The 12368-nt window shown below is 41.6% G+C and overlaps 1 protein-coding gene across 7 annotated transcripts in view; it reads left to right on the forward strand.

Moving 5' to 3' along the window:
- llgl2 (LLGL scribble cell polarity complex component 2) overlaps nt 1-12368 on the forward strand; it is a 154655-nt gene that overhangs the window by 71841 nt on the left and 70446 nt on the right. For 6 of the 7 annotated variants that reach the window (XM_061810185.1, XM_061810184.1, XM_061810186.1 and 3 more), the window contains 3 exons: nt 4332-4399; nt 4491-4641; nt 8718-8822. In XM_061810185.1, the coding sequence (XP_061666169.1) occupies nt 4332-4399; nt 4491-4641; nt 8718-8822 (324 nt within the window). Of the gene's footprint in view, nt 1-4331; nt 4400-4490; nt 4642-8381; nt 8488-8717; nt 8823-12368 lie in introns of those variants that run through there. The other variant, XM_061810190.1, reaches the window with a different exon arrangement.

Below are 12368 nucleotides of genomic sequence, written 5' to 3' on the forward strand. Positions count from 1 at the left end.
CTCAGCCTTTCCCAGTGAAACCATTTCCTTAACTTCAGGTTCAACTTCCACTTCAATCCTCTCAAAATCCCGTGGAGCGGCACCATGAGACCACATGCACACATGCCTTTTTCATATCCATCCATTTTCTTGACCGCTTATACTCACAAGGGTTGCGGGGAGTGCTGAAGCCTATCCCAGCTGTCAGAAGGCAGGAGGCTGGGTTCACCCTGAACTGGTTGCCAGCCAATCACAGGGCACATGGAGACAAACAGCTGCACTCACAATGACACGTAGGGCCAATTTAGAGTGTCCAATGAATGTTGCATGTTTTTGGGATGTGGGAGGAAACCATAGTGCCCGAAAAAAACCCAAGCAGGCACAGGGAGAACATGCAAACTCCACACTGGCGGGTCCGGGATTGAACCCAGGACCTCGGAACTGTGAGGCCAATGCTTTCCAGCTGAGCCCACCGTACCGCCACACTTTTTTCATATTTCTCAACAATTTCTTGTTTTGATTTGATGGACAAAAACAACTCACATATTCTTCTCTCTGGCACTGGCCATCAATTTCTTGGGACCCATGGTGAAAAAAGATGACTAAATCCACAAAGAAGTATAACAATACGAATGTGCGCGAGTGTATGTCAATAGATTTGGTGACGAAGATACAGGAAGTTCATCACGGGTAAAGATTAACGTCCCTCCTAACCAAGGGAGGGATGTGATACCAGGAAGATGCTCCGGCGATAGCCAATGAGAGAGCAGCTCTATCGGGCCACTTTTAAACCAAGATACAGTTAAGGATGTTTATGTTTTGGTGGAATCCCGTGCCATTTTTTTCTTTTATATTCTGAATTTTCTTCAGAACTCGAGACCAAATTTTTCCAATGTGGCTTTTTGTAACGTGAATTTTTCATTAATAGAGAAGTTTGTAAGTAGAGGTATGACTGATGCAATGGTGGGTGTGGTATGGAAGTGAAGAAACATGTCCAAGCAGGTTGGAACAGGTGGCTGAAGGTGTTTGGTGTCTTATGGTCTCTGCTAGGATGAGGGGCAAAATTTATTAAACAGTGGTGAGGCCATCCATGATTTGATGATGTATCCGTGATTAGAGACGGTCGTGCTGAAGAGAGAACAGGGAGCCGAGCTGGCAGAAATGAAGATGTTAAGGTTCTCGCTAGGAGTGAGCAGGTTGAATAGGATTACAAATGATCTTATTAGAGGGACAGCCAAAGTTTGATGTTTTGGAGACGGGGTTCGAGAGAGCAGACTTCCATGGTTCGGACATGTCCACAGAGTGAGTATATTAGTAGAAGGGTACTGAGGATGGAGCTGGCAGGCAAAAGATCGAGAGGAAGATCAAAGAGAAGGTTGATGAATGTTGTGAGGGAAGACATGAGGGGAGTTGGAGTTAAAAAGGAAGATGCAGGAGATAGACTTGGGGGGAAAAAGATGACACTGTTACATGTGAATTTAGACTAAGATCCCCTTTGCTCAAACCAGCAAAATGTGATAAAGCAGTTGAGTTGCGTTAAACACAATTTAATCACACAACACTACAACACAAACACGATAAAACAACTGACAAAAAGTAGAAATTCAAAGATCTACTAGTCGAGCCAAATGACGAATAGTCACCAAAGTTGAACGAATGTTCCTTTACAGGCTCTTGTTCTCTCTGGCAAATATAACAAGTGAACAAATGTTTCAGAAATGTCCAAAGACAAAAGGCAGAAGGCCTCCGTGTACTTGTCCCAAGCACCGGTGCAGTGGTAAGATGCCCCGTTGACAGTCTTTCTCGTCCTTAGATAGTCAGTCCTTGAAACATTCCAGAATTCCGCATCACAAAACAACCACATCATTATAACTTAAAAGTATGAAAGGAAAATAAAGAGAACAAAGAATAAAAATACACATGCGCATAACAACACGCTTTGTCGACCCCTTACGGAACAAGCTGAAAAGGAAGAGAAGACGATACACAAGATGAATGTGCTTTACATGATTAAAATGATTTGAATACAAAGAAAATATTTTAAACAGGGCAAAAAAATTAAAAATTACAACAATATTTCTATATCAAAATATGAAAAACAAGTACAAATCAAAACAGAGTCTAGTGTAAGAAATAATAAAAGTAGAAGTACTGGAAAAAAACGGAAAAAAGAAGTTTTTCATCTAAATTTTAAAACTTTCACACTTGGGGCTGACATCATCTCTGTTGGCAACTTATTCCATTTATGTGCAGGGTTAGGGTTAGTGAGTGAGTTTGATTTCACAAGCCACACCCAAACCTGATTACCACTATATTTTTTGAATCATCACTAAAATGGAGTCTCTCAGAGAACATGAAGCAGGCTCCAAGATCTCAGAAACCAATTTATTATGCCATAAACCAAAGAAATTAAAGTAGAAATGTGATCAAAAGTGATTGAAATCCATCAGTCTGGAAAAAGGTTGCAAAGCCATTTCCAAGGCACCCACAACAACATCACACACCTCCAGGAGTACACGGTGGCGCTGCCTACATGTGGAAGTGCGTGAATGACGTTACGGTCTCAAGAACCATGTCCATCAGGGCTCATCAGAAGCCATAGCTGTATTCTTCAGAGGTGGTCCAGCTTCCCTTCCCTCCAGTCCTTCGAGGTACTCCTTTTTGGGCGCCTAACCTAACCATGGGGTTGGAAACATGTCTGCTACGAACGTCTTGGGAGCAGAGACACCTGTGCTCTGGCGCTTCTGCCTGGAAACTTTTTATACTCCTTTTTTTTCTCCTTCCTCCTATCCACCAAATCCACCTGTTCTCAATGCGCCCGAACACCCGGAAGCTCAACCAGCCTGCCTAAATCGTGTTCTACGTGCGTAAATCCATCATCACGTTCTACTAAAACTACAGATTATTGCATATTTGGGTTTAAAATAACGAGAACAGAAACCCCCACCTCTAATATATGGAGTCACTACATGCTCATCTCGCACTCACATCACAAGTCACTCCTTTGCCAATGTTTGTTTTTGTTTTTCCTGTCTTTTCCCTGTACTTGCCCCATGTTAGATCTCATTAACTCTTCTATAAAATTCACTACCTGCATTATTGTGTGTTTGGGTTTTAGGAAAGAAACTTATAGCCATCTAGAACCCATCAAAGTTTCAAAAAGTTTGGCAACCTTCATATTATGAGACCAATTAAAAGGGTTTCTTGTCACTTTCCTTATATTTTACATCTAAAAAGTGAGTTGGTGGGCCTTTAATATATTTATTTATTAATTAAATTTAATTGATTTATCATGGCGTACTTTAAAATCACATTAACTGGAAGTAACGGAGGTTCTGCTACTGGCTTATTCCTTTTTCCTAAACTATGGAATTTTTTTTATTTAACTCATGTACAAAATAGAGGTGATGATTAGTGACATGATGACCAGAGAATATGACTTCGTCGTGCTGGTAGCTCTCCCCTTGTATTTGCACAGCTGTTTTCTTGATGTTAGCTAGCGATAGCAAAGCTGTGTAGAGCCACAGAGCTGGCCGCATGACACAATCTTGTGCTGTGCTACCTGCCACCTTGTACCTCTGTTACGAGATGTGCCGAAGGCTTCAAAGCGTGTGGCAAGTAATGAGTAGGGATTTCCGCACGATACGAGTGTGTATCAAGGCGTAACCCTTGGTTAGTGATTTGCAAGTAATTAAAAGAAAGAAAAAGTCAAACCCCCATTTGTGAAAAAAGGAACCATATGACAAAATACTGTGGAGGGGGGGTCCGGGGTTCAGTGCTGCAGATACTGTACATGCGCTCAGGAAAGTAGTTCTGCCTCAGGACCTACCCCCGTTGATTAGAGCAGAATCTTCCTTTGCAATAACTCCAGGGAAAGGGTTCACCCCAGATTTTGTCCCAGTTGGTCGGTGTAGAACCCATCTGTCATCATTGCCACATAACCTGCTCTTCAAGCCGGAAAGGAGGAAGAAGGAAAGGACAAGCTGCAGTAACACAGGCCTATGTGTACCTAATTAAATGTGAAAGTGTAAAATACATCTTAAATTAAGATTTAAACATTTCTGCTGAGGTAGCATCTCTCATATCTGCGGATAGAGTATTTCAGAGTTTGTAGTGGAGCTGGAATAGAATGTTCTCTAGATTCTACAGACAGACATTTTCATCAGGATATGTGGACTTGGAAAAATTCAATTTGAGGCATTTTGAAGGAGCCTAAAACATGCTTCATTCAAAAAGATAAACAGCAAATCAAAGAGGCTCTTTGTACTACTTGGTATTCAGGTTGGAATTACATCAATTGACTCAACTGACATTAAGTGTGCATAACTCTTAAAACTATGTTCTTTTTTCAGCCTTGGCCAATAACTGGAGGGCAGAACTTGGCCCCACATCCTCCACAGAGAGATCTCTTGCTCACAGGGTCAGATCACCTAAATTGTCGTTATGAACCATATTTCATCCACAAACAAAATTCACTTTTTAACAGTTTTATGTTTGCATGTTATGTGTAGGCATGAGGATGGAACTGTCCGCTTCTGGGATGCCTCAGGAGTCTGTCTATATCCCATGTACAAATTAAGCACAGCTGGAGTCTTCCACACAGACACTGAGACCAATGACAATCATCAAGGTGCTGAAGGAGAATGGCCACCATTCAGAAAGGTGTTTGTTTATAACCATGTTTTTCTTTCTCGATTGCATTAATTGCATCTGAATCTTAAAAGTCCCATATTTTGGTTATTGACACTTCTACAGAGTTACTCTCTTATGTGAACTTAGTATAAAAGTGTTCATTTAATTTCAAGTAACATTTTGGTTTTGTCATTAGTGTCTAAACAAGGCTCCTCTGGCAGGTACTTCTTTTTTAACCAGTTTTATACAGTAGTGTTCAAAATAATAGCAGTCAAATCGAACTGACCAGATTAATCCACATTTTCAGTATATTTTTTATTGCTACATGCTACACAAACAAGTTACCAGTAGGTGCAGTAGATTCTCAGCAAACAACGAAACCCAGTATTCATGATATGCACAGTCTCAAGGCTGTGCAATTGGGCAATTTGTTTAAAGGGGTGTGTTAAAAAAATAGCAGTGACATTCAATCAGTGAGGTCATCAATTTGGTGACAAATGGGTGTGAATCAGGTGGTCACCATTTAAGGATGAAGCCAGCACCTGTGAAACATGCATTTCCCCTTGAAAGTGTGAGGAAAATGCGTCGTTGACAGCACATTGTTCAGAAGAACCGGGTACATTGATGAAAAGGTTGATTGAAGAGGGGAAACCTTATAAGAAAGGGGTGCAAAAAATGATTGGCTTTTCAGGTATAGGATATCTAAAGACTTAAAATGTAGAGAAAAAACAGCAACACATGGCAAAAAATGGAAGATAACCATCAAAATGGATCGCAGAATAACCAGAGTGGCATAGGCTGAGCCAATGATCAGCTCCTGAATAATCAAAGATAGTCTGGAGTTACCTATGAGTGCTGTGACAGTAAGAAAACATGTGTGAAGCTAATCTATTTGCAAGAATCCCCCATAAAGTCCCTTATCAAAAAAAAAAAAAAAAAAAGAGGCATGTTCAGAAGAGGCTACAATTTGTCAATCACTAGTAAACATGCAAAGTCTGTTCCAAACCAACAAAGTTAATGTAAAAAAAATGGAAATGAATCATTGAATGTCATTTAGGAATCTGGGAGTGGAAAAACAGTTGAAAGGTGTCACAAATTGGTTGACAAAAAAAACTGTGGTCACACAACTAAATACCACGAAAAAACGTTTCGTTATTTAAGAATTGGTAAATCCTAGAAACAAAAAAGTTTGAACAAAATAGCTTTGAGTTTGTGAAGGCAACGGCAAACTGCCATTTTTTTTTTTTTTAACAACCCATTCAACAAATTGCAACATTGCAAATACATAAGTGTGTGAATATCATGAATGATGGGTCTTGTTGGTTTGCTGAGAATCTACTGCACCTACTGGTAAGTTGTTTGACATATAGCAATAAAAAATATACGGAAAACGGGGATTAATCTGGTTAGTCACATTGCACTGTTATTATTTTGACACCAACACTACTTTTGTATTTCGCTAACACCTACCTCTGATTGGTTGGCTCCGTGTAGAAGACCCAAACCTCGCAATTTGACAGTGCTGGCTTGGGGGTGTAGAGGTAATGGGAAGCTTCACGAGTGATGTAGATAAGTTTGAGAAATTCGAATTACCTGATTTCAGGCCTCTTGGCACAAAAAAAAAAAACTCTGTAACTCGGGGAAAGTGGGGCCAATTTTAATTCACATTTCACGTTTACTCAGGCACTGTATAGGCAATATCTTCTTCTTTTCCTTTCAGCTTTCCCGTTAGCAGCGTGTAATCTTTTTCCATCTTAGCCTGTCTCCTGCATCTTCCTCTCGAACCCCATCTGCCCTTATGTCGTCCCTAACAACATCCATCAACCTTCTCTTTGGCCTTCCTCTCACTCTTTTGCCTGGCAGCTCCATACTTAGCACCTTTCTCCCAATGTACTCACTCTCTCATCTCTGGACATGTCCAAACCATCGAAGGTTGCTCTCTCGAACCTTGTCTCCAAAACATCCAACTTTGGCTGTCCCTCTAATTAGCTAATTTCTAATCCTATCCATCCTGCTCGCTCCTAGAGAGAACCTCAACATCTTCTTTTCTGCCACCTCCAGTTCTGCTTCCTGCTGTCTTTTCAATGCCACCGTCTCTAATCGGTACATCATGGCCGGCCTCACTGCTGTTTTATAAACTTTGCCTTTCATCCTAGCAGAGACTCTTCTGTCAAATAAAGTAACCAGACACCTTCCGCCAGCTGTTCCAACCTGCTTCAACCCATTTCTTCACTTCCTTTCCACACTAACCATTGCTCTGGATTGTTGACCCCAAGTATTTGAAGTCGTCTTCCCTATCTCTTCTCCCTTCAGCCTCACTCTTCCGCTTACGCCCCTCTCATTCACACACATATATTCTGTTTTACTTAGGCTAATCTTCATTCCTCTCCTTTCCAGTGCATGCCTCCATCGTTCTAATTGTTCCTCCTCCACCTGCAGCCTGCTTTCACTGCTGATCACAATATCATCTGCGATTCCAGTATACCCTCAACTGTCAGCCTATCCATTACCACATCAAACAGGAAGGAGCTGACCCCTGTTGCAGTTCCACCGCCACCTTAAACTCTTCTGTCACACCTACGGCACTCCTCACCACTGTTCTGCTGCCATCATACATGTCCTGTACTATTCTAACATATTTCTCCGCCACACCAGACCTACGCATGTGGTACCACAGTTCCTCTCTTGGTACTCTGTCATAAGCTTTCTCTAGATCCACAAAGACACAATGTAGCTCCTTCTGAGCTTCTCTGTACTTTTCCACTAGCATCCTCAAGGTAAAAATGCATCTGTAGTTCTCTTTCTAGCCATGAAACCGTACTGTTGCTCGCAGATACTTACTTCTGTCCAGAGTCTAGCCTCCACTACTCTTTCCCATAACGTCATTGTGTGGCTCATCAAATTTATTCCTCTATAGTTCCCACAGCTCTGACAATTGCCTTTGTTCCTAAAAGTGGGAACCAGCACACTTTTCCTCCATTCTTCAGGCATCTTCTCTCCCACAAGTATTCTGTTGAATAGGTTGGTCAAAAACACCACAGCCATCTCTCGAAATTGCTTTCATACCTCCGCAGGTATGTCATCAGGACCAAGTGTGTTTCTATTTTTCATCCTTTTCTCCTCTATCTTCCCCCTTACTAATCATTGCCACTACCTGGTCCTTCACACTTGCCTCTTCAACTCTTCCTTCTTTCTCATTTTCTTCATTCATTAACTTCTCAAAGTATTTTTTTTACATTCATTTAGCACCTTACTGGCACCAGCAAACATTTCCATCTCGATCCTTAATCACACTTACCTGCTGCACATCCTTCCCATCTCTATCCCTCTGTCTGGCCAACCTGAAGGGATTCTTTTCTCCTTCTATAGTATACAACGTGGTGTACATTTCATCATACACCTCTTGTTTAGCCTTCGCCACCTCTACCTTTGCCCGACGTTGCATCTCAATGTATTCCTTTCGTCTCTCCTCAATTCTCTGTGTCCCACTGCCTCTTTGCTAATCTCTTACCTTGTATAACTTCCTGTATTTTATTCCTACACCCCACCAAGTCTCCTTCTCCCCTTTCCTACCAGAAGACACGTACGTAAGTACTCTCCCGCCTCTTATTCTGATCACCTTGTCTTAAGTAGTCCAGTCTTCTGGGAGCTCCTCCTGTCCATCTTGAGCCTGTCTCACCTTCTGAAAAGCCACAATACATTCTTTCTTTCCTTCCACCACATGGTTCTCTGTTCATGCTTCTCTTCTTGATTTTCCTACCCACCACCAGACAGAGTCATCCTACCCACCACCATCCTATGCTGCCAGGCTACACGCTCAACTACCACTACTTTAGAGTCAGTAAACTCCTTCAGATTACATCGTCTGCACAGAATATAATCCACCTGCATGCTTCTACCTCCACTCTTGTAAGTCACTATATGTTCCTGCCTCTTCTGTAAAAATTATTCACTCCTGCCATTTCCATCCTTTTTGCAAAGTTAAATACTAGAAAAAAATGGTTTGGTAAAATATGGGGCATTTACAAAAAAATCAGTATTCATGCAGTGACTTGCTTCAACCTACACTATCATATCTCAATTCTGGTTAAAAATTTTTCATCTAGGTTGGGTCCTTTGACCCCTACAGTGATGATCCAAGGCTTGGCATTCAGAAGATCCACCTATGTAAATACAGTGGTTATCTTGCATTGGCAGGAACAGCTGGACAGGTGAGATTGTAGTTTGGATATCTTGCAAACGCCGTAAATTGTTCCCTGAACACGGTGGAAAGATTTAAGTGGCTGTGTGATAATGTGAAAATATATTAACACATTATTTTGTTTTTGCCCCTATGATTACATGAGGACAGTTGTTGTGAGACAGATTTTGGATATACTACCAAGTTCTGAATAGCCTTTGCTTTATTGGTAGAATAGTGAACCTTCAATTAATTTGCAACAAATCTGGTAAACATTTCGGCAGTCATCCTTTGCAGGTATCATAAAAACTTTCAAAATCTGTGGAAATGTTCTGTGTGATAAAACTGGACAATTTGAGTAGCCTTTTATTGTGAACAGTCAAAGGCACATCTGTGCAATCATCTTGCTGTCTATTCAGCATCGAGATATGCCAAAACTGTGAGGTTGATGGAATAACTTGGTAAAAGAGAAGTGTTCACCAATCCAGATTTAGACCGATTTGTGAGCTATATTTGCAGAAATGTCAAATGTTACTGATTGTCCGTATTTAGTTGAAATCATTGAACTGGTTAAAGCCCTCTCCCACAAAAAAAAAAATCACTATCCAAAATTCAGAGTCTGACATTAATGCCAGTACACCACTGTGTCAGACTACCTGGATGCTTCAGACACTAGTACAAATTTTGTGAATTGATTACAGGAAATCAATATTGTTTAAAAAAAAAAATAAGTGTCCACATTGAACAGTTTCCCATCTCCCATGCTTTCCACTGTTCAGGTGCTACCACAGAATGCTTCGTGTATGCGCTGCCCTGGCTACCTACAAGCTACGGTTGGCTAGCTAACGCAGCCAAATAGGATATAAAGCAGCAGAGGCTAAAGTTTGCTTGCTGTCCAGTATGGTACGCGGTGTCAACAGTATACTCAGTAGAAAGTATAAATTTGACCACAGGTATAGATTTGGATTCGATCAAACAATTGCGACAGTTCTTCTTGATTATGTCATCATATCTGCTTCGCTATAAAAATGCATACGAATCATGCACTGCTTCATCTGTCTATGGCAGGATTCAGCAACTTTTTTGAGGCTGAGGGCTACTTCGTGACCATGATCGTATGAAGGGCTACGTGACCTGTTTGCGGCAAATTTCAGACTCAGTTCATTACACGTATATGAAATATTTTCGTTTGAATTTATTTTAGAAAATGACATTAGAGGTATTTTAAAATTTTAATTCAGGTCAGATTCAGAATTTAAAGCACAAAATCTTCTTTCGGCTTGTCCCTTTCGGGGTCGCCACCGCGTCATCTCAGATGAACAATAATAGTAACAATTTGTGGCCTATGGTATTTTTAGAACATACCGTCCGGGCGCCTTATATGGTCTTTGCAGGCTACCATTCACCCGCGAGCACCACGTTGGTGACCCCTGATCTATGGGTTGCGGCCATGAGTACGACCAATAGGGAGATACAACATACCTTTTTGAGCTGTGTGCTTATAGTGGTACTCAGGTGAGTGAGCAGCGAGGGAAAAGAAGTTGCGAGGAAATGAAAAAATAAAATAACTCTTACTAGATGCACATTGCCACAACTGAGATGTTTCTTGATTGGTGCGATTCTCAAGCATGACGGAGGACAAGAATGGCGAGGGAGAAGAGAAAAGAGAAGGAAAAAAGCCACTGAGGGACTGGCGTTGTGCATGTGCCGTACTCACCAATCTTCACATCCATTGCAATAAAAAAGCAACAATATCACAAGGACAAGCAATGCTAACTGCTAAAATAAACAATTGAATAAGTGCTTCAATGCCACAGTAGGCTTTTCGTTGCATTCTGACTGAGACCACATTACCGTGGAGGATAGTCATGAAAGTGACCAAGGCTGGTGTGGTGTTATTGAATTAAATTCAATGCCATTTATTGTCATTGTCAACGAAAATGGAGAGCCTCTCCCGAGTCGGTGCATACATGAAGTCAATGTAAAAATAAAAAAATAACTACAAATCAGAATCAGCTTTATTTGCCAAGTGTGTAAAAATAGACAAGGAATTTTTCTCCAGCAGTCGGTGCTGCCTGGTACGACATTCAGTACAAAGAACAAGGAACAACATAGCGACAAGAATAAATAAACAAATAAAAATGTATAAAACAAAGTGTATAAGAATCATTGCTTAAGATATCAAGACCAGTGTGCCTTTTCATTAACTGCATGGCTAGAAGAAAGATGAGAGTTCAGGGATGTGATGGCTCTCAAAAAAATAGCGTTCCTTCGTCTATTGGGCCTTGCTTTTGTGCATCTGTCTCACCTTCCACATGGCAGGAGCTCAAACAATTGATAACCGGGGTGTGTAGTTGTCCTTGATAATGTTCTGAGCTGTGCTGACGCACTAAGAGAAATAAATACCTGTCATGCAGGGGAGAGGACAGGCAATTGTCCTTTGTACTGCTTTTATTGTCCTCTGAATCCATGCTCTGTCTGCTTCAGTGAAGCTCCCATACCAAAGGGGGAGACAGTATGTCAGCAGGCTGTTGATAGATGACCAGTAGAAGGCCAGCCGCAACCTTGTGTCCAGGTTATTCTTCTTGAGGACTCTCAGCAAGTGGAGACGCTTTTGAAGCTTTTTAATGGCTGCTGTGATGTCTGTCCATGAGAGATGCTTAGAAATCAGGATTCCCAGGAACCTGAATATGTGGACCCTCTCCACACACTCGCAGGTGATGAAGAGCGGAGCTGGTTCACTTCTGTTCCTCCTGGTCCGCAATAAACTCTTTTGCTTTTATAATGTTCACTGCCAGATTCTTTTCTGTGCAACAGGTTGTGAGCTTCTGGACTACCACTCTCATAAGGTGCCTTGTCTCCCTTTGAGATCAGACCGATCGGTGTTGTGAGCGAATTTGGCAGCGAATTTGATATTATTTTTGTGGCCTGGGCTGCGTTCGAAGTTGTAGAGACTCTATAGAAGCTGACTTAGCATGCATCCCTATGGTGAGCCAGTGCTCAGTGTATGGGCGGCGGAAAGGTAGGAGCTGATTCTCAGTCTGTTGGTCAAGACGCCCTCGATCCAGGTGCATGTAAGAAGAGGGATATCCAGTTTAGTCATCAGAATGTCTGGAATAATTTATTAAAGGTAATACACGAACATCCTAGTATATCTCTGTGGTTGTTCCAGCTGACTCAACACAGCTTGCTATGTCGATGATGTGCTATGTTGATCATTTTCCCTGGTATGCGAACTGGTGGGAGTCAAAGTTAGGGGTTTGGGAGTTGTTATGTGTGTCTATATTTCGTTATTTTTGTATAACATTGGCGGAACTTTGGCGCAGCTGTAAAGCGTTGGTCTCACAGTTCCTATGGACCTGATTTCAATCCCGCCCTCCCTGTGTGGGGTTTGCATGTTCTCCCCGTGCCTGCAGGGATTTTCTTCGGCCACTCCGGTTTCCGTTGACAGCTGGGATAGACTCCAGTACTCCCACGACCCTTGTGAGGATAAGCGTGAGAAAGAAAGAAAATGGATGGATGGATGGACGTATAACATTGTATTACATTCATTCTGTAGTCATTGTTTACTCTTTAT

This window comes from Syngnathoides biaculeatus, chromosome 22 (assembly GCF_019802595.1).
Source record: "Syngnathoides biaculeatus isolate LvHL_M chromosome 22, ASM1980259v1, whole genome shotgun sequence".
NCBI classification, from domain to species: domain Eukaryota; kingdom Metazoa; phylum Chordata; class Actinopteri; order Syngnathiformes; family Syngnathidae; genus Syngnathoides; species Syngnathoides biaculeatus.